We start from the raw sequence: 27,504 nt of genomic DNA on the forward strand, positions 1-27,504 counted from the left end.
TTACCTGCAGAGCCTAGCAGCATTCCCCACACACGACTCTCCCACACACAGAGGACAGGATTTTGTCTAAGTCATCAGAGAAACTTTTTTTGAATGATTTTTTGTCAGCCAGCAGCAGAAATATCCATCTGCTGCTGATTTTTGCAACATACTGCAAGGCAACTAGCAGTGGACATGGCTGGTTGTTTGCCAAGTTTCCAACTTTGTCAAAAGAGGGTGCTTTTAAGATGCCTGCTTGTGACTTTATCGCTCAACTCCTGTTTTGTTCCAGTTTTCTCACAATCCTTTGATCCTGCTCAGCTCCATTACCACAGGTCTAGACCTCTTGAAGACCATATAATAGTTGCTAATAATGGGATCAGGGTACCCTTTGGAAGATCCGTGTTTCTGGACCCAGTGAATGATCTTGTTACTGAAGTTCAGCCTGGTGACCGCTGCCACATCACAGTTCTGGACAATGATCCATTTGGCCAGAAACCTGGGATTTTGACCCCGAAAAAGTTTCCCTGTTCCTTTGGAGCAAATGAAGTGAAATACACTCATTTTGGATCTCGGAGCCCCAGCACGGATCGTGTGAAGCTGCAGCTTCGGTATGACTCTCACACAGACACAGTCATCATTCCTTTCATGCTGGAGGTCGAGGTGGTTTTCCAGCAGCTCGAGATCCTCACCAGGAATATGCCCCTCAATGTTGAAAAGCTCAATGGCGACAGCAATCCCATTGACAAAAAAGCTTTGGAGTTTTCATTTGAGGATGGTGTCACACAGTGTAAGATTACCACCCTGGTTGGTGCTGGAGGTCTTCCCAGGTATGGCGCACTTTTGAATAACCCAACTGATGGCCAAATGGTTGACTGTGATGAGTTTGTAAAGCTGGGGATTCGCTACAAACACACTGCTAAAACCAATTCACCAAACAGGGACTATGTTCCAATGATGGTAGAGATCCAAGATAATGATGGAAAGACAATAATGCAAGAATATTTTCAAATGATGGTTAGAATAAGGGAGGGGGCTGAAAACACTGCTCCCAAAGCCAGCTTTGTTGCCATGATGATGATGGAAGTTGATCAATTTGTGATGACAGCTATTACAAGTGACATGTTGGCTGCTGAAGATGTTGAATCTGATCCAGATGATCTGATTTTCAACATTACTTCTTTTCGGAGCCCTCAGCATGGCTATATCATCAGCACGGACGATCAGAACCTCCCCATTACTTCTTTCTATCAGCGAGACATCAAAGACCTAAAAATAGCTTACAAACCACCTGCAGAGGACTCAGATGAAGAGAGGATTTTCCAGCTAGAGTTCGAAATTGTAGATACTGATGGTGCAGTGTCTGATCCGTTTGCTTTTATGATTGTGGTGAAGCCTATGAATACCTTGGCTCCGGTTGCAACTAAAAATACCGGACAGTTATTGTTTGAAGGACAGTCCAGAGCTCTCTCCAGCTCGCAGAATCTACAGATTAGTGATGAGGATAACCTGCAGGATGTACGAATCAGAGTTGTCGATGGCTTAAAGCATGGAGATCTGTCTGTCCTCGGTACACGCAGAAAGTCCTTTACACCCACTGATTTAGATGCCGGCATTGTTGTGTACCAGCATGATGGCAGCGACACATACAGTGACAATATTATTTTCAGGATGACTGATGGAAGAAATGAAGTAGAATTTTTGTTCCCAATAACCATCGCTCCCACTGATGATGAGCCACCTATTATTAATGCAAACACCGGGCTGGTTCTGTACAAGAATGAAATTATGCAAATTTCTCCTTTTATCTTGAGTGCCACAGATATTGACTCAGAGGATTCTACTATTAAGTTTGTTTTGGAAGCACCCTATTCTACTGTGGGACAGCTTGTGCTTAGGCAAGTAGAGCCACCAGAGGATCCATTTCAGTGGAAATTCAGTGAAACGGATGAGATGTTTGAACGGGTCGTCACCGAGTGGTTTCAGCAGGACATCCTTAATGGAAAACTCTTCTATCGTCACATTGGGCCGCATAGTACCACCACTGTAACAGATCAGTTTGTGTTTCGTGTCCAAGATGATAATGACCCTCCAAATCAATCTGTTGAACATGCATTCACCATTAAAATTCAACCCATTGACGATCTACCCCCAGAGCTTTTTCCAGGCACAACCCTCCACATGACAGTTCAAGAATATGAACTTACATTTTTTAGAAGGAGTTTCTTGTGTTATACTGATCTAGACTCAAATGACAGGGATTTGAAATACACTATCACAAAACAACCAACTGACACAGATGAGAACAATCCAGTTCCCTTAGGTGCAATTGTGCTGACTGAGAACCCTAACACTATAATATCAGAGTTCACGCAAGCCCAGGTCAATCATCACAAAATAGCTTATAAGCCTCCAGATCAGGAGCTTGGCATCACTCCAAAAGTAGTTCAATTTACATTTGTTGTGGAAGACACTGCTGGTAATACAGCAGATGGACTATTTACAATTTTTCTACAGCCAGTAGATAACAAGCCTCCACTTATCACCAACACAGGATTTACTGTGATGGAAAGAAGTACATATACTATTACCACGAAGGAGCTGCATGCTACTGACACTGATACAGATGATGAAAATATCATCTTCACTGTGACCCAGATTCCTCAATATGGTCAGCTAAAGCAGTTAGGAATTGACATGTCAAACGGAGAAAATTTTGTTCTGGACGACATTGCTAACAGCCGCCTAACCTATATACATAGTGGTGAAGAATCCCTCAGTGACTTCATCAAGCTTTCTGTGAGTGATGGTTTCCACGAGGTACCCATTTCTGTGAGGATTACCATTGAGCCAGTCGATGACGAAACTCCAACAATTATGCTCCCAGGTGGTGTACTTGGTACTTCCATTGATGTCTTGGAGACTGGAGCAACACAAATTACAAGTAATATCATTCAGGGTCGAGACGAAGACACTGATGATCTCATGCTTACTTTCATTGTTGAAGAACCTCCCAGACTGGGTGAAATCTTGGTTAATGGGGCTCCTGCTGAGAGATTTACTCAGGAAGAAATCATTAATGGAATGGTGGCATATGTCCATACATCCGGAGAAATTGGACCAGTCAAACAACATGACTCTTTTAACCTGACTCTTTCAGATATGTCTGAACAGTGGGTTGTTGGTGGCAACAAAATCCAAGGAGTTACCGTCCATGTAACCATACTTCCTGTTGACAGCATACCACCCATCGTCAGAGTTGGGAAACAGCTTCTTGTTGTTGAAGGGGAGAAAAATGTCATTACTCTGGACCATATTGAAGCTGAGGATGTTGACACCAACAATGATGACATCATCTGCACTATAATTGTCCAGCCAACATCGGGTTATGTGGAGAACATCTCCCCAGCAGTGGGTTCTGAGAAATCAAGAGCTGGGACCGCCATTACTGCCTTTACCATTAAAGACGTCTCTCTCAGTCACATCTACTATGTCCAAAGCATTCATAAAGGGGTTGAACCTATTGAGGATCGTTTCACTTTCCGCTGCTCAGATGGTATTAACTTCTCTGAGCGCCACTTCTTCCCCATAGTCATAATTCCAGCCAATGACGAAAAGCCTGAGATTTTCATCCGGGAATTTGTAGTAATGGAGGGCATGAATGTCATTATTGACACACCAATTCTGAATGCAGTTGATGCTGATATCCCTGGAGATGATCTATTCTTTGAGATCATCAAAAAACCAAAGCATGGTATGATAGTTCAGCAGCTTGGCACGGGCACCATCCCTGTGGAAAGGTTCAACCTGGAGCAGATCAAAGACGCTTTAGAAATTGTGTACGAACATGATGATTCTGAAACTACAAAAGACAGTTTTGAAGTCAGGCTTTCTGATGGAAAACACACAGTGGAAAAAACTGTTCTCATTATGGTGATTCCTGTTGACGATGAGACTCCAAGAATGACTATAAATGATGGTCTAGATGTAGAGATTGGAGAAACAAAAGTCATAAATAATGGAGTTTTAAAGGCAACAGATCTGGACTCTGAAGACAAAGAACTAACCTATGTACTACGATATGGGCCTGGGCAAGGTCATCTTCAGCGCGTTAGCAAATTTGGTGATGTGTTAGGAAATATAACAGTGGGAATGAACTTTACGCAGGATGAAATTGACAGACAAGTTATTCAGTATGTGCACACAGGTCAGGAGGGCATTCGTGACTTGATGAAATTTGATGTAACTGATGGCAACAATCCACTTATTGACCGTTACTTTTACATCAACATTGGAAGCATTGACATGGTTTTTCCTGATGTTATCAACAAAGGTGTGACACTAAAAGAAGGGGGAAAAGTTACTCTCACCACTGACCTTCTCAGTACCTCCGACATCAACAGTCCTGATGAGTACCTCAGCTTCAGTATCACAAGAGCACCTGTTAGAGGTCACTTGGAGTGTACTGACGACCCAGGTGTTCCCATTTCAACCTTTACCCAGCTACAACTAGCTGGCAACAAGATCTACTACATCCACACCTCAGACGACGAGGTGAAAATGGACAGTTTTGAGTTTGAAGTCACAGATGGTTTCAATCCTGTCTTCAGGACTTTCAGGGTATCTATCACTGATGTAGACAATAAAAAACCCATCTTAACAGTACACAAACTTATTGTAGAAGAAGGAGAAAATAAGCTCATCACACCATTTGAGCTGACTGCAGATGATAGGGACACTCCAGACAAAATGTTGCGCTTCATAGTCACACAGGTTCCAGTGCATGGCCAGCTGCTGTTCAACAACACCCAACAAATCACAACTTTCACCAAGCAAGACTTGAACAGAAACCTTATCAGCTATAAGCACGACGGCACTGAGACCAATGAAGACAGCTTCTCTTTCACCGTCACAGACGGGACCCATACAGACTTTTATGTCTTTCCTGATACTGTTTATGAGACACGCAAGCCCCAAATGATGACCATTCACATCAATACAGTGGACAACGGTGTACCCCAGATTGTGATCAACAAAGCAGCTCCTTCACTGAAAGTTCTCCAAACAGGACACCTTGGCTTTCTGATCACTAGTAAGGTCCTTCGATCAGAAGACCGAGACAGTCCTAACCGGGTCCTTAAGTACACTGTGTCTGAGGCTCCACTGCATGGCTTCATCATCAACACTGCCCTGGGCAACAACAGCATCAAGACTTTCACACAAGGTAAGATAGAACAAATGAAATTTATTCTTTTAATATAAGTCTTAAGGACGAAAAAAGTCGAGATACCAACTAGACTTTCTTGCATAAAGTAATACGATGGTATTTATATGATTTTCAGGAAAGTTTTAAGGATGTTTAAAGGAAAAGTAAACCATTATAATTCATGTTATGACTTGAAGGCATCATTCAAAATATTAGTTCAATAGTTCAAGAAAGCCATCTTCCTCAGAACGGAAATAAACCAGTTTACTGCATAACCTGCTTGATTGGTTGAACACCAAAAGTATGTGAGAAGAATTTGTTTTGTTGGAGACCCATGAAATCTTGTCACCTTAAAAAACAGCAAAATATGCAATTGTCAAGAAATAAGCTCATTTAAGTTACAAGCTAAATTGCCTTGACTTTAAAATAAAAATAGCTTTATGCCAAATAAGTAAAATATATCGTTTCTTGAAAAATCTTTAAAATCTTAAATCTCTTTTAGAAAGTTGAAGAAAATAGTTCAGCCTCAGTCAGCTGGTGGTGGAGAATAGTACGAAACGGATAGTCCCTTCAATTCATTTTGTACTTTACAGCCATCGTGAGTTGTTGTTGCCTTCTTTAGATATTTTGGTTTTTTTCCATTGTGTTTTTTATTACACTCAGCATAGTTTGAATGAGTAAAATACCACTTTTATTAAAACAATGCATCACACATGCTGCTTGGCTGTTTAAAAAAAAGTTTTAAAAACTTTTTTAGAGAGAATGTAATTATTGTAAAGAAAAACATCAATCACTCTGGTTAATTATTTTGTAGCTTTCTCGTTATTAAAAAAAAATATGGTTATTTTTTTCATACCATCGGTTAAATGTATTCATTATTTTTATTTGCTACACCAACAGCTGACATCAATGAAATGAAGATCTGCTATGTGCTGCTGGATGGAAACAACGCCACAAGTGATATCTTCTTTTTCACAGTTGAAGACAATGGTAGGAACCCTTTTTATTTTTTTTATAAAGGCAGAAAAACTGAGAAATAGTTTACCAGACTTATTTTTATTCAGGATCTATCAAACGTTTTGTATACTGCTTCATACTGAAACTCCCTGTTTTGTCAATTAAGATGTGTTTGCGTTCCCAAGACCTAGGGTAGCCCTCATCTGCCCCTGATAGAAGCGTCTATTCTGCTCACATCAAAGAAAACAGAAACTTTTAGAGGACAGGGAGTCAAAGGAGCCAAAGCTAGACACTAAGTGTGGGCTTAAAAGCATGAAATGTTTTAAATGTTATTATTGTTGACAACAAAGAGGATTTTTCTTTTAAGACATTGATATTGTGTATGTCTGCTGTACACCATGTCCTGACTTTTCCTGCAGAATTTCTTCTATTTAAAAGCTAAGCTTTTGAGCAAATGCTGGAAAATACATGTTTAATATCATTATGGGCACTAGATGACTTAGCCTTGCTCAAAAAGAAAATTTTCTCGCTAACTCACTCATAGCTACTTTAATGCAGCTGGTAGAATCACACAGGCTTGAAACAACACCTTGTTTTTACAGTTTTATTAATGAACTTATATGTTTATTTTTCAATATTCTTGCCTGGACATTAACTCCATATTTATAACTTTCATAATTTTACACACATAAAAAAAGGTTTATTTAGGAAACAAAACAATCAGATAAAAACAAGATGAACTAGTCGATGACCCACTTGTGTGAAGTGCTGGGGTAATTCCTGGTGCAAATGTTATGCTGGACATGCAGTAGCATGCCTCTGCAGTGCATGCTAATGGTCAAACAATCTGCTAATAAATCAAAACAGTTGGGACGTTTGTGCTGAAGGACAAACTCCAGGTCAGTGCAGATTTGCACTCTAGAAAGTCTGAGTTTGGAAAGAGTGTTTTCCAGTTAACAGAGCTGACACTCCAATTTCATGACTTTGCTTTAACTCATTTGGAAACACAGTGATTAATTTCTGTCAAATCTAATAAAAAAGACACTGATGGAAACCAGATATTTTTTTAGCATTCATTCAATAATTTGGTTTAAAACACCTAATATATTCAATTTAAATGTGACCCCAGATCACCCCTAAGATGCAAAGATGTGAGAAGTGACTTTAAGGTCTTTGCAGCCTTTTAGAGATTCCTGTCCAGACATGTAATGCAGCAGACTGTCTTCGAAATAAGGGTCAGGCACACACTCATACCTGCTACATAAACAAATCCACAAAGAACTGCCAAACCCATGGACACAATATTTAACATATTACACTTATTGAGATTATCAGCACTTAAATAATCAGTATCTAAAGAAGGTGCTCCACAAGCACAGCAACAGTTGAGGCATTGGTGGTGTCATGTGTGAAAGGTCGGAAGTGGGCAATCAGTTTGAAACAGAGCGGGACTCAGTGCAGACATGCTGATTGATGGCTGGCTTACAGACAGTCAAAGTGGCTGGTTGCCAGAAGACAGAATAAACTCTGTCCTACTTTACACAGGGCAGAAATTTACTTTTTTTTCATGACAATAAAAGTGAGCTAAAGAAAGAAAGGAAAATGAGGATTGGCCATTTTATTCAAATAATGTTCTGGCTTGAATTGTGTCATGAATTGTGCAAGTTAACATGGCATGCACACTTGATGATGAAGGTTATCATTCATCCACATGATGTCTTGAAATTGAATAATGGCATCTGGATGTTAAGTCTTATTTCTCTAACTTGTGTAGCTCTATACTGTCGCACATGATGTTTTTTTTTATTGTTTACCTGTGGAGATTCATTCCACAATGTAATTTTTATATTGATTGTTCCAAGATTTCAGGATTGAAGGCTTTTTTGGTGGCTTTTTTGAACCAATGAGCTAGCTTGGTATATTTCATAACTGGTACCCCTTTACTTTCATATATGCATGACCTTTTTTTTTATTTGTGGGGGGGGGGGGGGGGGGATTCTTATTTGTTGTACATAGTTGTTTTTTTTTGTTTGTTTTGTTGCAAATTACTACCCAAAGTTTTACAGGAAAGCTGCTTCTTGAGTCTCTTCTGCTCTTAATGTTGCATTTAATGTTTCAAGAACTCAATTAGAGCTGCAGTAATTATTAGAGGACACTTGATTACAGCTGTCATCTTTTTAAATAGTTTAACAGCTGCTATTAATGTAAAGTTCATTCATTCATTAATTCCTCTTCTTCCATTTATTCCCTGTCGGGGTCACGGGGCTGCCGGAGCCGATGCCGGCCACTTGTGGGCGAAGGCAGGGGGCACCCTGGACAGGTCGTCAGTCTGTCAAAGTATTGTAAAGTTATTTTATTTATTTATTTACTAGACCACTAAATCCCCTACTAATGATGGCATTGACCCTAGAAATGTTAGCCTGTTCGCTCTGTCTTCAGGGAATTCCTGAGACAAGCAATAAACTGCATGGAAGTGACCAGGTCAAAAACTCCCTGCAGTCATTCAAACAGTAAGACGCTGAAGTAATAAATACTTGTTTTTACAAGCAGTTACACACTTGACAAATATTACTCTGAACCCAACATGCCTTCAACGGGACACAAGGGTTTGGTTCCAATCTTGGATTTTATTGCTCAAACACTCAAGGCCTTCAAATGAACATAGCAGGAAGAAAAGGAAACCTTTCGATTCATTGACATCTCTTTTGTGTGTCGGCTGAGCTCTGCAAAGGGAGGACGGACCCTGGTGGGTGAAGTGTTATGTGATCATTCTCAGTCAAGGAGAGGAATTTACTTCCTCAGAGACTCCAGACTCCAGCGGCACAGACTGAGTCAGGGCTTGAAGGGAAGTGGTATCCGAGGCAGACAGGTGTATTTGTGAGAGAAAAGGCCCAAGGGGGTTTCATTTTCAAAGCCTGGGGTCAAACACTCCTAGCTCTGCAGAAAATTTAACCCAATCTCAGATAGCCTGATTTTTGCAGGCTTTCACTATAAAGGTGAGTGTCTGGGGAAGAGAGGAGAATCATCTCACCTAGGTGTTCTCTGATACCAAACATATAGAGAAGATGTGCCTTCCTATAATTTAGCAACAAATTGGTGGACAATAACCGTTTTCTCAGATACCACAATGCAGCATCTCATGATGACTGACACTCCTTTACATCCCTACTTCATATCTATGTTTGGGGATCTTGCATGTCACCCATGTCAACAGTAAGAGGAGATTTATTACCTAGTGGAGCCACAGTTGAGACCCCCCCGTGACTTGGAGGAGGTCCTTCAGTCCTCCACCTCACCCCACTCTGTTCTCCTCTAAGGTCATCTTCTCCCCTAAGAACCCTTTCAGGAGTGTTATCACTATTTCTCGACAACTCCTTCTTTTCCACCCTCTTTGGATTCCCTTTTCTTTTTCGGTAAATTGTGGTAACAAATCATGTTCTGCAGGTCTCTTTTTTCCTTTTGTCATGTTTTCTGCCTTGATTTATGGTGCTTGAATGGCTTCAAGAGCGTGAGCTTTGATGTTTGGGCGGATAAGTTATTCTCGTCCTCTCCCCCTGTGGCAAAGGGGTTGCAGTGTGCACCAAAGTTGTCACTGAGTTGAAGCACACTGGAAAAAATGCTGATTTCAGTTCAATGTGGTGGTTTTTTTGGTGCAAACTAAAGAACATTCTGAATGGCCCTAAGTATTTAGACTTTTGTCTGAATTTATAACTTGTATCTTATGTCAGAGCATTATGTAACATAGCTCCACGGAAAAAAAACTATTTTACAGTTGACATAAAGCCTTAAAATCCCTACAAATATTTAGTTTGGCTTTGGTTTTGATTTGCCAGTACTTCAAAGTTTACTTTTTTTATATGTCATAAAGTAACTATGGATGCCACAATTCTCAGTTTAGAACCCAACCGTATTTTACACCATTGAACTGAATTGTGGGGAAGGGGAATTGTTTCATGAAACTGTAAGGTATAGATAATGCTAAATATAAAAAAACTACATGATCACATGAGATAATCAAGCAGATTGGTGTGATGTCTACAGTCATGCAGGGTTTGTACTGGCCCATCTCAAATTAAAAGTGACTCCAAAGACAATGCTTGTAATTAATCAGTCAGTTAATGTTCCTACACTAATTTATGGCCATAAACTGTGGATTTTGAACCAATGGTTAGTATAATTAACCTAGGTAACTGTCCTTTATAGAATAGTTTCCCAATCCTGGTCCTCTAGATCTACTACCTTGCCTGTTTTCTCTGTTCTGCTTTCTTCTGATTGACTGACTCATTCTGATCGACTGAACAAACCTAATCCAGGTGATTAACAGTAAGAAGTGCAGGAAGAGCTGAGAAACAGGCAGGGTGAGGCAGCCCTGCATTGAAAATTTACTTTAAGGGTCCCCCTCAAAGCTATGGAGCAAACTTCAGCCCCAGACTGCAAAGTCTGTTCTGCAGTTCTGCTATTCCTCCACATTCCGAAGAGCTAGTGGAATGGTTTAGAAATCCCCACAGGAGACTCAGAACACACTGAAAGAACTGATAAATAGACAGAGGTTTCTTGCTGAAACTGGTCTCTCTTCGAGGCCATCCCATAATTTACAGCCATAAACATGCTGAGATATAGCAAATGGACAAATGCACCTATGACTGACCTTCCACAGAGACTAGGGGCACTTTTAACACTATAGGCTCTTTGGTCTAGATCAGAATTAGAAATTCCTCGTTTTGCAGGAATGGAAAGGGCTTTTCTTCAAACCAAACAACAAAAAAGGGTTCACACTGACATCAGTGGTTTTTCACTTCCAAATGAACCCTATTGCGGTTCAGTGTGATTCACAGTGTGATTGCAAACAAACTGTGCTGCAGACCAGATTGTTATCATCCTTCACTATAATAATCATAGGAGTCAGTTTTCCTTTTTCTGTTTCCTTTTCCTTTCTGGTCAAAACTTGTTTCCTGTAACACTGTCCCCACATAAGTACCTTTGCAATTGTGAGTAAAAGTGAACCAAATCAAAGAAAAGTTTGATATTGTCTTAACGAAGTCTGCTGAACTACCAAAGTGTTAAAGCAACTAATTGTGCACAAGTTTGAATTATCCATCTGTTTCAGTCATTCTTTTTTAATCTAATTTAGTCAAGACTGCATTATTTAAAAACATGACATTTCTCTGTACTGTTTTCACAGCTATTATATTTCCCCATGTGTCACTTTGACGCCAAGTGTGGCGATCAGGAGTCACAGAGAAAGTGTCACTTAGACCGTGAGACAGTTTCTCTGTGACCCATGATCACAGAGAAAGTGTCTCTCAGACCGTGACAAATTGCTTGCAGAATCTCTGCAGACTTTTTGCCTCCTGCTGTAAATTCCTTGGAGAGCATAGAGGAAGTCAATGAATCGTCTCACGTTTAGTTTTTTTTTCTGTTTACTTCACCATTAAAGCCTCTCAAGTCAAACCCGCAACTCTTGAGATTAAAATACAGTGAGCGGCTTACTGGAACTTCCCTGTTTTTATACGTACGGAATGATTGATGAAGAAACGTGGTAATCGGGTGGTTGTCACTTGATGAGGATATTCTTAGCAGGTTGCTCTTCCTTGCGTCATACTTGTGGGCGCCAAAGTCTCATATTGACCTTCCGCTCCAATGATATCTCCAGCCAGGCCCACAATCCCTCTGCACCTATGTATAGATGGAGCCAGCAGTGCTGTCCAAATACGAGCTTGTGAAGAAAGTGCTGCTGCAGGGAAAAATCTGCAGCTTTAATGTTTACTGGTATTTGAACAATCTTTAAATTCCTTCGTCATTGCCAGTCTTTATTTATTATGGACATTTGAACTGGAAGTGCATCTCTCATACATTGTGTTTGCTCATCTGAGGGATGAATCACAGTCAAGCTCATTTATGAAATTGCCGCCAACAGTGCCCTGTGGAAGTGTTTGCAGCCTATAAAGCTTGTCATCCCACAATAAATGATGATGACTGTCAGTTTGAGAGCGAATGGAAATGTGAGCTGACCCCAGCAGCTACTAGGAGCGTTGGATTTTAGTGCTAGAGTCCAATATAGAATGAGTGTCGTGAAAATTGTAGTAAATCAGACCATCAATCACATCTGAAAGCATATCGCAGAGGCTGCTTAAACAGCAACCCTTCTTTGCATCCATAGTCTCCCCTAAAAGCTTGTTTTCTGTGTAACTATGTGAAACCCTGGTTAATTCTCGACTCTTTGAGACTCGTGCCAGATCCAAAACTTGCAGTCTGACAGCAAGAACAAAAGCACTCAGGAAAAAAAAGGAGATTCCTCACTTCTGCTGGTGTGAACAATGTAGGGGCAGGATGGGAGGTACACCATGGTGGTAAACCTGGCCCACCCAGACTGCGGCCTCCTGTCCCTCTCAGTTTGTTTCTCAGGGAGGAAGGGCAACATGGGGGGAGGAGGTTTGCGTACAGCTGTTGTTCTGCTCCATGCATTGTGTGGCAGGAGAGAGAGAGACAAAAGAGGAATGAGAGAACACTGAATTTGTCAACCCAAAAGAAACTGTAGTAGTTTTGTTTTTCTTTTCCTAAGGTTATTCCTAAATGAAGTCAATTCCTTAAGTTTAAGAGTGTTGAGTATAGCCAAAGGTTTTAAAATCCCACTCTTGTCATCTTTTGATTTTATTATAAAAGGATTCCTAGTGGTCTTGCAATTATCATAATGCCATTTTTTATTATTATTTTTATCCAAAAACACAAACCCTGTTTTGTTTTCTAGGACATAGTTTCTCTAGAGCGCCAGTAGTTCATTAGGAATTTGCCTCTGAGTTGTGGTGTAACTGCTGACTTGGAGTAAGCTTCCCTCACTTTCCATCATCCATCTGTTTACACTGTCTCCCACTAACCTACAGCCTCTAACAACCCCAACCTAAGAATACCAATGCAAAAAAAATGCTGAGAAATATTGGAGCTATCCAGCCGTATAGTTTTGAGCCAGATGCCAGCTCAGACGAGGAAAACAAAGACATACATGGATCTATTTAAATAAAAGTGGATGCATCGGAATGAAACGGAGCTGGGAGCTTGAGGCTTGCCGTTATTGCTTCTACTTCACACCTACATACTTTTACAGAGGGCATTTTTGCATCTGCTACTGAGTCACAATAATCTGAATAAAGAAATACTTAGAAATACAGTTTTAATCTTAATTTTCTTTATATATGTCCTCCGTCTTCGCAAAAATGCCACAAGAACGTTTTAAAAGCACTAGAAATACTATTTTCATCAGAGTTTATCTTTAAAAGAGAACCATTTCCCCATCATACATTTTAGACAGAAGAGTGTTTGTATTGCTGAGCAATAAATTCTAAAGCTGCCTAAAAACACAATTAAATGGGTTGGTAATACAAAAAAGAAAAGCCCAAACACAATTCTTCCTCTTTTATTGTCAATTACTCATGTTGTTAGTTAGTTAAATAAATTATATACTGTTAGAATGATTATTTTGGGTTATCCTATCTATCCTTTGCCATGATGACGTCTGTTCCCCATAAATTCTTGGATGGTTTAAAATAAAACTGTAATCAAAACATAAATACAAAATCACTTGAAATACCTAATATTAATTGATGAAATCTTCGTTCTTCTTTATTGCCATTTCACATATTTCTCTGACCTACAAACCACTTTGCTATCAGTTTTTAAGTTAACCATTTATATTTTACAGTTTTTATGATTTCTCCATCTGCTTAAAATCCTTTTCATGCAAAAAATGTTTAAAAACCGGATGAAGTTAGTTTTGAAATATCATTCTGAACACTGAAATTGCAACAAACTGGAAGTTAAAATCATTGCAACCACTCTGTTCAAGAAATTGGTAGTGATTTCCAGATTTCAACTTCTCTTTTACTTTGCACCAGCACGTAGAATTCATTTCATCATGTTCTACAAAAACTTTATAATGTCAACACAAATTTCACAAAATTTTCAACAAATTCACATGGATGAAACAACATGCCCTTCAAGACAACATCGATGAATGAACAACTTCTTATGCCAGCCTAAGACTCAATCTACAATCCAAATATAACTTTCTACTATTTAAATATTAAACTGTACACTGTCTACCCAAAGGAGGCAGCATAAACATCATTTGACTCTTCTGGATTTAACAGTTGATCACTTTGTACTGTACAGAAAATGTGTCGAAAAACCTCTGTCAAAGAGTTATTTACTGTTAAATCCTTAAGATTTTTCTTTCTTTTTTTTTACATTTTCATGGGTGGATGTCAGTCAATGTCAATGAAAATACCAAGGGCACTGATCCAGCTGGCTAATTACATATTTCATAAGTAACATCAAAATTAAAATATAGGGCACATAAAGCTTTGTGTTTATTTATTATTATTTATTTATCTATTATTCCAAGGTTGGGATTTTAGCCAGCAAACTCTTTAAGAGAAGGGCATATCTCTACCTTCAAGGGTGTCCCTATTACTTTGAGCCAACTGCTCCTTGAACATCTCTTTAAATAGACAGAGCACTCAGAATGTACATGTCGTTATCCTAAAGCTGTAAGAGAATTAAAGAAATAACTGAGTTAAATGCCAAAACACTTCAGTAACACTTTATATTAAGACTCCTTTTCTTAATGTTAGTTAATGCATAATTAAGCATTAATTAACTATTAAATAATTTTTTAGCCGCTTTCATGCACTACTTTGCCTTACTAAGTGCAATATTTAATGCATTATATACAGTTAAAAATGTTTATTATTCAACCTTTATGAATGCATCACAAATTGATTAGCATTATTCATGCAGTAGGCTTTATAATATTAGCTTTATGTTGGATGCAAGTTTGATACAAATTGTAGTCTGTAATTTGAAACACACACAAATGAAAGCTCAGAAAAAGACCATGAAAAGTTACACATTTTTGAAGAGCAACTGTCAATTTTGACACATCAGGAACTAAAGTTTGACCAAAATCAATTTTCTTCTGCATTGGCCTGAAAATGCATATTTTTTTAACCACATAAAAGCAACAGACCAAAATCTGTTTGCAGATTTTGGTCTGTTGCTTTAATGTGGTTAAAAAAATATGCATTTTCAGGCCAATTCAGAAGAAAATTGTTATCATTAACTATAAGAACTTTGATTTAAAAAGTCTTTTTGGTCACATTACAAATCACAAGGTAAAGCAGCCCATGAAATTATTTCATGCTACTTCACGTGATGGTTTTGTGTTCTGCTATTAGGCGGAAACCTAAAGGTGAGTGTACTGGATGCTGTCATTTTGGCTTAGCTGTGTTCATTTAGTAGCTTTAAGGGTATCTCAGGCTCAGAAACAATCAGATTATTGTAGATTTATTGTTTTATTGTTTGTGTTTAACTTCAGAAGAAAACAAACAAAATAATAGAATACCTATTTAAATATATTTGTCATTTTTTCTGAAATTGCACCTGCTGTGACCACCTCCTTTTGCTTCTGCTGCCTCTGCCTCAAGGTGCATGCAGCTTTCCTAAACAGTGACCACTCTAGTGTTGATATGTGGTTTTGAGGAAGTGTGCTCCTTTCATTCCAAATTACAACACCCTCCTGTGTGCTTTCATTCTCCTTTGTCACATCGCATAAACGGACCGCAGCCTCATTCTTCAAAACTGACGTAAACCTGAGCTCAGAGTTTGTTTATATGAGCCTAAATTCTTGTTTTCAAGATTTGATTTTTCTCGTGTCCTTTTAAAAGATAACTTGCAGTCTCATGTAGACTGATTTTTTTTTTTCATTCCCCTAAAATCTCAATAAATGTTTCTTGCTCCTCTTAGTTCCTGTAGATTCCTGGGGCTGACCAGCTGTTCAAACCGAGACAGCCCTCCTTTTTCTAACCTCTGTGATTCAGATTGAAATAATCCACCAGGCCTGCCACATGTCACACATCACACATCACAGGTCACCAGGTTCACCTCACTGAAGGATAACACAAAGGATGTGTTTGCAGATTTTGGTCAAACTATTCAGATTATGATCAAGAATCTGCTATTTTAAGTACCCTAAATAGAGCGTATCAAACCAAGGATCTAAACTGAGATGACACTTGAAGGGATTACAGGAGTCATGGGATTAGAGTGAGAGAGATCTTTTATTGATTTTTATTTTTTTATCTGAAAACTTTTATAAATATAATCCAAAAAAGTTATTGAATAAACTGTAAAGCATGCAAATGAAGTAAAATAAACCCAGAATGTGTAGAATTTGTCAGACTAAGGCAAAGATCTTGCGTTTAGCATGAGAGGTGGGGTTTTTTGCATTTCCAGTCACACTTTGGAGTCGGCTTTAACACATGCAGCCCCAACTTTTTCACTTAAATCCTGGGTTGTCTTTCCTTCGCTTAAGTGTAGAAGCCAAATCCTCATTTTAAGGTTGAAAATAAGACATAGCATTTATTTGGAAGTGGCTGAGAATCAAAAGCTTCACAGGCTGCATTTAATTTTAGGGATGCCTCAGGAAAATAATCAGGATTTTGCATTTCCAAACTCCAAATGCCTTCTTTTGTTTCTGAGCCCACCTCAGATTGCAGATCATGGGCTTCACTGATTCCTAACTCAAGCAAATTAGATTACAGTACAAAGAAAAAGAGCTTTGATTTTTTTTTCCCCCTTTCTGTAGCTGGAAATAAACTGAAACCTCAGCCTTTCCGGCTCAACTGGGCCTGGGTCTCTCTGGAGCGGGAATACTACTTGGTAGATGAAGATGCCAAAGTCTTGGAGGTGATACTGAAACGCAGAGGCTATTTGGGAGAAACGTCTTTTGTCAGTAAGTAATAATATTGATGTGATGACAGTTTGATGACAAGTCATATTAGATTATCATTGCAGAAGCATATTTCATTAATAATTTGTTTCCCAAATCAGCTAATATGAAATCATTTTCTCAACCTTTGGCCTTTTTAATGATATAATAAACAATAAAATTACATTAAACCTTTGACAGTGGATGGCTGCCCCTAACTTTTTCACCTGAAAACCTAAGATACATAAATTTAAGTAGGTCCAGATTTAAAAAAAAATCGAATAACTCAATCTTCATTCATAAGATCCAATATTAATTTATCAAATTCATGGGTAGATTTTACTTTTAGGGGCATTTTTTCGAAAAAATTACTTTTTCTGTGAAATTTTCACCTTTGTGATTATAATTAATAGTAATGTGGGAACTGATTTTATATAGATAAACTACATTAGTACTAAATTGAGAAAAAAAGATTCATTAAACTGAACTTGTTACTCAAAATTGAATCGATTCAGATATTTGGCAATTATTTCTAGCCCCAATTCAAAGCCTTTTTGCTTACCAAACACTTGCGTCCTCTATGGCAGGTATTGCAACTAAAGATGGCACAGCTGAGAAGGACAAGGACTTTAGAGGAAAAGCCCAGAAGCAGGTCCAGTTCAATCCAGGCCAGACCACAGCTACTTGGAGGGTGAAGATCTTTACAGACCAGGAGTTTGAGACCTCAGAGACATTTGAAATAGAGCTGTCAGACCCAGTCATGGCTGTGCTAGAATATCCTGACTCTGCAACCGTGGAGATTGTGGACCCTGGAGATGGTAGTAGTTTGGCATTTTAAAATACTTTAAGAAACTGCTATTACTTTTTTAAATAAATGTCTAAATTTTTACTTTTTTTATCGATACAGAATCGACTGTCTTCATTCCTCAGTCTGAATTTAGAATAGAAGAGGATATTGGAGAATTGTTAGTTCCAGTGAGACGTTCAGGAGATGCCAACCAGGAGCTGATGGTCATTTGCTACACTCAGCAAGGTGAGAGGAACACATTTTACATTTATAGAATTTAGTTTATCATCCTTGTATAAAAACTTTTTTTGTCTCATCTTTAACCTGCCATTTCTATGCCCATGGTGTATCATTCTGTCTGCTTCCACAATTCTCCAGGCACTGCGACTGGCACCATACCCAGCACTGTCCTGTCGTACTCCGACTACATCACCCGGCCGGAGGATCACACCTCTGTGCTGCGCTTTGACAAGGATGAGCATGAAAAGGTCTGCCGCATCCTTATCATTGATGACTCCCTCTACGAGGACGAAGAGAGCTTCAATGTCAGCCTCAGTATGCCAATGGGGGGCCAATTGGGTGCCAAGTTCCCTTCAGCCAAAGTCACCATTTTGGCAGACAGTGATGATGGTGAGTGGCGCTTTTTCTCTCTCCGCCGAATGGAACGAGTACAGCAGAAATGAGGATGGGAAGACAGAGGTTTCCAGTGCTTTGTTATATTTAAGTAGCTTTGTGGAAATAGTTTAAGATTTTGTGTGTGGAAAGTTGGGTTCAAGGAGCCTCTTAAGGTACGTTTATGTGACCACTTCCAAGGAAAAGTCTATGTAAACGTGCACATGCGCATTTCAGGTTTATGCATTCAAAACTATTGCATTCATGTGTCACACAAGTTTCCACAACCATTTTCTGGCTCTACATAAACAATGCGAACGCGCGTTGAAGTTAAACCTGGTTGAACTTTGACCAATCAGGGGGACTCAGATTTGGTGGTGGTGATGTATTGATGATGTCCCTTTTTAACACACGGAAGTGCCAACCGTTTGAAAATTGATCATGGAGGAGAAATTAAGAATTGCAGTCAGAATTACATGACAGCAAGTCTGTCTTATATCGGAACAGAGCTGTGAAAGAAAAAGCCTGGAGCAACATTGGCCATATTTGAATTGCTTCCACATTTTGCACCAAGCCTCTTCCAGCTGTAGCTGTTGGACATGTGCTAGTAAACAGTAGAAAAAGAAGAAGAAGAAGAAGCCCCTTTCCTCTTGTCCAGTGTGAACATCATGGGCTAAATGTACGTTCAAGAATGCAGGTTTACTGTCACATGCCCAGAGCAAATAAAGCTTTAGGCTTAAGTGACAAGAAGTAACTCATGTGGGCAGTTACTGTAATAACACACATCTCCAATCAAGAATCTCACAGACACTTTCCAGACTCTGTGATTCCAAAGTCTTCCAAAGTCCGTGGTCTCAAAGTTCTTGCTCTCTGTCCTCAGTCTGTCTGCCTGCATTAGATAAAATGCATCAAAGCACAGGTGTTGGGGGACTCTGAGACATGAACCGTTAAAAGAAGTTTAAATCTTGCCGCATACCCATAGTGACACGCCCATCCCCCTCCCAACACCATCTTCATTGACACTCGGGTGAGCTAAGGGAGATGCAGAGGCCATCTTTTTGTCTGCAGGGACTAAAAAGCAGGTGGTAGAGAAAGGGGGGACCATTGTCTCCATGACTGACATGTTTTCCCGCCGTCCCCAGTGTTTGATAGTTTTTGTGAAAAGGAAATACGACTCCTGAGACTGGAATATCCAGCTTTGTTTCCCCCTCCTCGCATCTTCTTTGCCACTGTGGCAGCTTTCACTACATAGAATTTGCTGCATTAGCTTGGGGGGCATTTGAACTTTACAGATAAATAACCAGCTTGCACATTCAAACATGAGAAAAAAGCAACATCTCAGTTGATCGCGATGCTTCTTCTTGGAGGGTCTGGAGGAAGTAAAGCCATGCCATAAATCTGGTTCAGAGTGTGTCTGTGTTTTTCTAAAACCATCTGTCTGCCTGAGTAAACCTGTGGTTTGGAATTCTACCAACATCAGCCTTCTATTGTCATTCTGTTTACCCAAATCTCCCCCCTGCTGAGCTCAAAGTTGCCATGTTGGCATTCTCCCCCAAAAAAGATAAAAAAGTTACAAAAATCTTTCATTGGGAATCAATGTAATTTGTTGAAGTGTCTAGAAATTTCACCCTCAATGTTTTGGGGTTCTTTAAAGCTGATACATAAAATGTTGACAGTTTAGAATGTATGTTATTTAATGAAAAATCTAATTGTGGGGGGTTTGAGTGAAAATCGTGAAAGATGAAGCATAATATTTCATGACAGGTGGATTCTTCATTGTAAGTGAATTTCTTAATTTACTTATTTATTTTTTGGTCTGTGTTTCCTACCCATAACATTTTTTCAGATTGCGACAAACGTTGTGGATATGATCCGTGAAGATCTTTACGGCTCTTACTTTTCACTCTTTGCCCTCAGCTTTGGATGAGAAGCTGTGGAAATCTGTCAGTTGATTTTTTCCGAACACTAGCTGGACTCACAGCGATGAAAGCACTTTTTATATGAAGGTGATGAGAGATGAATTTTTGAATTCTTGCCCTTATCCCTTGTTCAAATTGGCCCCTGCTTCTACTGTTTCTGCAAGCCTCCTCTCCCCTGGCCAGGCTTCTTATCAAGCTCTCCATCTTCAAACTAGAAACATCCCTTTATGAACACATCCTTCTGTGTGAGCCCACGCCTCATTCTTCAGCTTTATCCCTCAAGTCTTTGAGTGGAGATCAGGAGATCAGAGACAGCTGTCAAGTTGGACAAGTGAGGAGGAAAATTTGACCGAGCAGAGGATTGGACAGAACATGCTCACCTGTGTTTAAACTCTTTGCAAAGTAGCACATATGTGTGAAGTTTTTTTACTTAATGTTTGATTGTGTTGTTGAATGTTAAGACATCTAGAAAGTGCACAGTAGTAGCATAGTATTTGCTTTGACTTCCGTGTTTATCCCACAGAACCTTCTTTATACTTTGGGGAGACTGAGTATACGGTTGATGAGAGTTCAGGTTACGTGGAGGTAAAGGTCTGGAGGACAGGCACCGACCTGTCCAAGACTGCTACGGTCACTGTCCGCTCCAGGAAAAGTGATCCTGTTTCTGCAGAAGGTAAAAAAAAAACAGCAGTTCAAAGGACTCCCTGGTTAAAGACTCACAGCAGTAAACTCCAGAAACTTTGTGCCTCTTTTGTTTGATAGCTGGACTCGACTATGTTGGTATAAGTCGCAACCTGGACTTTGCCCCAGGAGTGACAATGCAGACATTTCGAGTGACCATCCTGGATGATCTGGGTCAGCCGGAGCTGGAGGGGCCTGAGATTTTTGATCTGGTCTTGAGGATGCCCATGAACGCTGTGCTGGGAGAACCAAGCAAAACAACCATTACCATCAACGATACAGTCACGGATTGTAAGAAAAATAATGTGCACAACAAATGTTTTGCAGAAAAACATTTTGAAGACCACCTTGGATAATGGGATTTTTGTGTTGCCAGTGCCAAAGGTTCAGTTTAAAGAAGGAAGCTACAAGGTGGACGAGTCGGAGGGGGAAGTGAGAGCCATGCTGTACCGCAGTGGAGACATCAGCCTCACATCCACAGTGCGTTGTTACACCCGGCAGGGCTCTGCTCAGGTCATGATGGATTACATGGAAAGGCCAAATACAGATGCATCGCTTGTCACTTTTCTGCCAGGTGAGACACTATTTAGCTCTTCTTCTGCTTCTCATTATCTCTGATCTCTTCACACCTGTTCAGTTTTCTCCCCATTTTCTCGTCCTCAGGTGAGTCCGAGAAGTTGTGTGTGGTGAGGCTGATGGACGACTCCATCCACGAAGAGGACGAGGAGTTTCGTTTGGTGCTGGGAAATCCCAAGAGCAAGTCTCCTTATGGAGCCGCGGTTGGGGAGCAGAAGGAAGTGCTGGTCACTGTCACAGATAACAAAGACAGTATGTACTGTAAAGGAAGGAAATGCATGGGCTGAGAGCAAATTTATCCAAAGCATTTTAATTTGCATAAAAGAAAAGAAAAATCCTAGAAATTGCATTTGTTTCTTTTTGTCCTCTCCTTCAGAGGCCATCATCCAGTTCTCTGAGATCAAGTATAGCGTGCGTGAACCCATAGTGAAGGGTAATTTGGCAACAGTGAAGATTCCCATTCTGCGTTTTGGAGACACCTCAAAGGTATCAGTGGTTAGGGTTCACACAAAAGATGGCTCTGCCACCTCTGGAGAGGACTACAACCCGCTGTCAGAAGGTAAGGGAACACAGTCGGAGCTTGTGTCGCGTTTTGCAGAATGCTCACCACGATGTCTGTGTCTAAGATGTGGAGTTCAAGAAGGGCGACAGGGAACATTTTGTGGAAATCGAGATCCTGTATGATGGACAGAGAGAGATGAGAGAGGCCTTCACTGTCCACATGAAGCCCGATGACAACATGGTGGCAGAAATACAGGTGGGTTTAAAAATCAAGTGGTGCGCCCAAGTACAAAGCTGCTGGAGTCCAGTCTGTGCAGAGTGCAGCTCTGCAGGTTTACACATATGAACACGCGGCTTGTCATGTCATGTCAGCCTGTGTTAAAATAGGCCGGCAGCAGCTGGCAATGCTGTCAGCACACCCGCAGCGCAGATTTATAAAAAGCTTTTCCCTCTGGAATGAGATGCGGAGCAAAAAAGACCATCCTATAAACAGAACCGTGACATTCTACCATTCATCAGCTACACACCGCTCACGTTACACAGACAAGTCATCTTCTCCTGTATTGTTTTGCTCCTCATTAGACCTTAATTAAACTGTGAAATTCCAACGGATTTGGGACAGCAAATAAAAAAAAGGTTTTTCTAATCGCATGTCTGTATGAATACCATACATTTTCAGGAAAACAGGAAAAGAAAAGCTAAAGCAGTTGATTATTTCCTGCACCACTTTAAACGTGGAATTTTGTTTAGTCTGAAATACCGTCTTTGGTAATAATCCTGCAAAAGAAGATTCAATTTTAAAAAGCCTCAAAAACAGAGTTAACCCCTGGACGCCTTTCGATGAAAATATGCATCAAACCACTTCAACTTTGAATTTACCTTAATTTAGCATCTAGTTGAAAGGAAAAATAAGTGAATTTTTTTTGGTCATAAATGGAAATAAATTGAGGCATCGAAGGGTTAAGTATTTTCTAAATATTTTCTTTTTAAACATTTTATTTATTGTTTTACTTGAACAAATGATAAAAGAAGAAAAAGAGAGAGACCTACAGGGTCAAATATTTATAAATCCTTAACACAATAATAGATTGTTTCCTACTGTAATCCAGTTAAATTAAATAAAACTGTGTTAACTTAGGTTAATGCTATTAGCTCATTTGAAATGATTCAAAAACTGTGCATTAACTTGAGCAAAGGTATCCCAGGATGCATTGGGAGTTCAAGTTTGCAAATGTTGGACCAGATGACGTCTACCCTCTTCTTCCTAGATGAATAAGGCCATTGTGTACATTGAGGAGATGGACAGTGTGGCAGACGTCACCTTCCCTGCAGTTCCTCAGGTTGTGTCCCTGCTCATGTATGATGACACAGGCAGAAGCAGAGACAGGCCCCGCCCACCTAATGGATACCCAGTCGTGTGTGTGACGGTGGGTGTAGTTGTTTTGTTTTTCAATAAATTGTGACATTAAACATTTTAAAACAAATTTCTTGATTTTCTTTCCCTCCAGGCATGCAATCCAAAGTACCACGACTTTGACAAAACCGGTTCTATCTGCTCTGCGGAGAACATCAATGACACTTTGACCCAGTACCGCTGGCTAGTGAGCGCTCCTACTGGACCAGATGGAGTGACAAGCCCCATGAGGGAGGTGGACACCAACACCTTCTTCACCAACACCAAGTCAATCACCTTGGATTCAATCTACTTCCAAGCTGGGTCCAGAGTTCAGTGTGCAGCAAGGGCTTTCAATACCAACGGAGATGCTGGTCTGGAGCTCTCCAGCTCCATCGTCATAATCAGCACTGAGGAAGGTGCGCCGAGGCACAGCAAACTACCACTCACACATGTAGTAGTACTAGTGGAATTGGTTGAGCTGATCTAACCTGCTCACAGGTATGTGCCAGCCCCGCATCCCAGGAACTGTTGGAGCAGAACCCTTCTCCGCTAAGATCCGCTACACTGGCCCGGATGACGCAGACTTCCCCAATCTCATCAAACTGAATGTCAACATGCCTCACATGGATGGTAGGCGTCACATTTGTTGGCACTTTTAGACAACTGCCCATCCTCATTGAATGTCATTATTTCACCATAAGATTTGTTTTCTCTCACCAGGAATGCTGCCAGTGATCTCTACCAGACCTCTCTCCAACTTTGAGCTCACCCTGAGCCCAGATGGGACACGGGTGGGCAACCACCGCTGCTCCAATCTGCTGGACTTCAATGAGATCCAAACCAGCCATGGCTTCATCACAGACGCAACCAAGAACCCCGAAATCATCGGCGAGACTTCGCCATACCAGTACAACACCATCATGCGTTCAGCCAATTCCCTCCGCTTCTACAGGAACCTGAACTTGGAGGCCTGCCTCTGGGAGTTCACCAGCTATTACGACATGTCAGAGCTGCTGAATGACTGCGGAGGTTCGATAGGCACCGACGGACAAGTATGTGCAAGTGCTGCTTAGCTTTATCAAGTAGTACACAAACCTCTTTTTCAGCTTCTTCAAAGGTTTTTTCTCTCACTGATTCAGGTGCTGAACTTGGTCCAGTCCTATGTCACTCTGCGCGTTCCTTTATTTGTGTCCTATGTCTTCCACTCCCCTGTGGCAGTTGGAGGCTGGCAGCACTTTGACTTGCAATCAGAGCTTAAGCTCACCTTTGTATACGACACAGCAATTCTGTGGCAGGATGGCATTGGCAGTCCACCTGAAGCTGAGCTTCAAGGTAGGTTTCTAGCCTTTTCTTGAATATTCTCACAGAAGCAAAGCCAGTGTGAAGTTGTAAAATTGTGTTCTGCTTTCAAAGGAGCCATGTATCCCACCAGCATGCGCATAAATGAAGAGGGCCGCCTCGTAGTCAACTTCAAGACCGAGGCCCGTTTCAGGGGACAGTTTGTTATGTCTCATCCAGGTATGAGAACGGCGCCAGCGTGCACACATGCATACCATAAACAGGTCTTATGGGGTCATTATACACAGGCAGCCGCCTATTGGATTACTCTATACCCCACATCCTATATTCATCTATTTCTGGAGTTCCGCCTCTAGGGGTCTTCCTGTGCGAAAGTGCCAGAGGTCATTTAAACAAATGTCAAAATGATCATAGAGCATTTACAGTTGGAAAAGTGACACAAGCAGAGCCTCTAAAAATACTTGAAAATGAAGGAAAAGCAGCTGTAAAAGTTTATGACCCCTTCCTTTCAGGAACCAGTGTGTCATCTGTGGTGATGTGTGCCGACCATCCCGGGCTCACATTTACACTCAGCTTGGTCCGGACTGAGCCCTCATACAACCAGCCCATGCAGCAGTGGAACTTTGTCTCTGACTTTGCTGTGAGTCAAAAAGAAAGAGGTAACAAAGGAACTTTACCTTAAACAATTTGAGGATTGGGTTGTCTGCCATTTAGGTGCGGGACTACTCTGGGACTTACACTGTAAAACTGGTCCCCTGCATTGCATCTCCCAGTGGAGAATTCAGCATCCCTCCTGTCTGCCATCCAAGAGAGCCCCTTACCTTTGACATTGACATTCGCTTCCAGCAGGTTTGATAACTATTTCAAATCAAAGTATGTCCAAAAACAAAGTTGCTATAAGGTGTGTGATGCATTTTCTGTAGGTGAGTGATCCAGTGGCAGCAGAGTTCAGTCTGAACACTCAGATGTTCCTGCTGTCCAAGAAGGAGCTCTGGCTGTCTGATGGCTCCATGGGTTTTGGAGAAGGGACTGATGCTGCGTTCTCAGAAGGTAATACACTACTGCCATCTAGTGGTTACAAGTTTTTTGAGATGGTGAGCAGTTTCCTCTTTACCTCTTTTATTTTATTGTCCAGGTTCCACAATATATGGTCGCGTGATGGTAGACCCCGTTCAGAACCTGGGTGACTCCTTCTCCTGCAGCATTGAAAAAGTCTTCCTCTGCACTGGAGCAGATGGATACGTCCCCAAATACAACCCTACAAACTGGGAGTATGGCTGCCTGGCAGATGCTCCTTCACTACTTTACAGATTCAAGATTTTGGTAAAAAAATAAGAGATTTGGGGATATTAAGGGAAGAAAATGTGGATTTTAGCAAAAATATTGGTGATTGTTCGGCAGGACAAAGCTCAACCAGAAACTCAAGCTTCGTCCTTTGGAGATGTTGCCTTCCAGGCCATGTTGGCTCAGGACACTGCAGGAGCACTGCCTTTGATCAGACAGCCAGGCTCAGATGGGTTTTCCCTGTCCTCATCACCACTCTTCCAGGTCAGAAATTTTGTGCATCCACACATTAGAGGGGGGGATGGATCATAATCTGTTGTGCTGGTTTTTCAGGTTGCTGCTGGTCGAGAATGGTTCATCCACGCCATCTACACCGTTCGCTCCAGAGAAAATGCCAACCGCAACATTGGCAAGCGCAGCGTGGAATATCTCCATCACAGCGTCTCCTCGTTTGAGGGGCCCAACACAGCTGCTCGCCACCGCCGTGCGGCCTCTGAATTTTCTGGGCCGCCTCTGGCCAGGGACATTGGTGTTGAAAACAGCCGGGGCACCAACATCCAGCACATCGCTCTGGACCGAAGCGACCGCATGGTGATCAGCCAGCGGCAGCCATGGTCCCCCAAACGTGACCCGGTGGAGCGGCCCGTGTTGGAGAGTTCAGCCAGGCAGCCAGATACATCCTTCCTGCCCATGCTGGTGGGGATCGGGGGGATGATTCTCCTCATCTGCCTCATTGCCACCATAGTCATTCTGCTGCTGCGGCGTAAGAAGGAGAAAGAAAAGCACTTCCCCCCGTATACCACCTCCTCTTCTTCGGCCTACGCTGGATACAGTTGTGGCCCAGCAGGTATGTGGAGCAGCTCAGACAGCTCTGAGGTCTAAAAGAGGACCTCCCCTCAAACATCCATCTCCTCTAAAGACTTATAGTCTCCTTCAGTGTGCTTTAGATGCCTAACCTGTGTTGCACTGAACAGAGCCCCGTGCAGCCTCTGGAGAGCACACGTCAGTGCCTGGGGTCTGCAGACAGAGAATGTTACTGTTTTTATGGCTTTCTGATGATGGTTGTTCTCACAGGGATGCACAAATCTCTTTTGTCAGCTGAAAGTTGTAAAATGTTGCATCTGTTTACAATTGCATGCAGTAAATGAAGCAATTTCACAAATGCTATGCAAGCTTGTCCAAGACGAAAACTGTTTTTTAATCATTTCAACTTTTTTAAATAATGTGATTAATTTTTTGTTGCAAGAGAACATTAGAGTGAACTGAATGTTAAATGAAAGACAGATACTTGGATGATCATGGCAAGGTTGGATTTTCAGATACTTTTATTTTGAAAAGCCTACATTCATTTTTAGGAAATTTAAACTTATTATAGCTGGAATTTGATGACAATTTAAGAGTGCATGTGATGATAGTTCACCCTGATGACACTTGAAAAATCTCTGTTCAGTTGCCAAATGATATTTAGGTGCTAAAAAACATCAGAACTGTAATTGTCAAATATAAACTATTTTGTGGATGAGTCTCCTGTGTAGCAGACAGATC

At 40.9% G+C, this 27,504-nt stretch overlaps 1 protein-coding gene across 2 annotated transcripts; it reads left to right on the top strand.

Moving 5' to 3' along the window:
- Positions 1-27,482, top strand: LOC144990271 (FRAS1-related extracellular matrix protein 2-like). Of its 2 annotated transcripts, XM_078943379.1 has the most exons (24): positions 1-5,203; positions 6,086-6,175; positions 16,782-16,928; positions 17,492-17,722; positions 17,812-17,937; positions 18,070-18,321; positions 20,746-20,895; positions 20,985-21,194; positions 21,280-21,477; positions 21,567-21,731; positions 21,856-22,038; positions 22,106-22,236; positions 23,249-23,407; positions 23,489-23,792; positions 23,875-24,006; positions 24,097-24,428; positions 24,516-24,708; positions 24,790-24,894; positions 25,188-25,315; positions 25,390-25,524; positions 25,599-25,725; positions 25,811-25,998; positions 26,077-26,223; positions 26,293-27,482. In XM_078943379.1, exons 1-24 carry the CDS (start codon positions 175-177, stop codon positions 26,839-26,841), a joined length of 9,411 nt encoding a protein of 3,136 aa, XP_078799505.1. In that variant the 5' UTR covers positions 1-174; the 3' UTR covers positions 26,842-27,482. The 2 variants fall into 2 exon arrangements, with proteins under 2 accessions (XP_078799505.1, XP_078799506.1); XM_078943380.1 differs by lacking the exons at positions 1-5,203; positions 6,086-6,175 and adding an exon at positions 8,270-8,479.
- The last annotated feature ends 22 nt before the right edge of the window (positions 27,483-27,504 follow it).

The sequence above is a fragment of the Oryzias latipes genome, assembly GCF_053564925.1.
Source record: "Oryzias latipes strain Hd-rR chromosome 1 unlocalized genomic scaffold, Olatipes_Hd-rR_3.1 chr1_Y".
NCBI lineage: Eukaryota > Metazoa > Chordata > Actinopteri > Beloniformes > Adrianichthyidae > Oryzias > Oryzias latipes.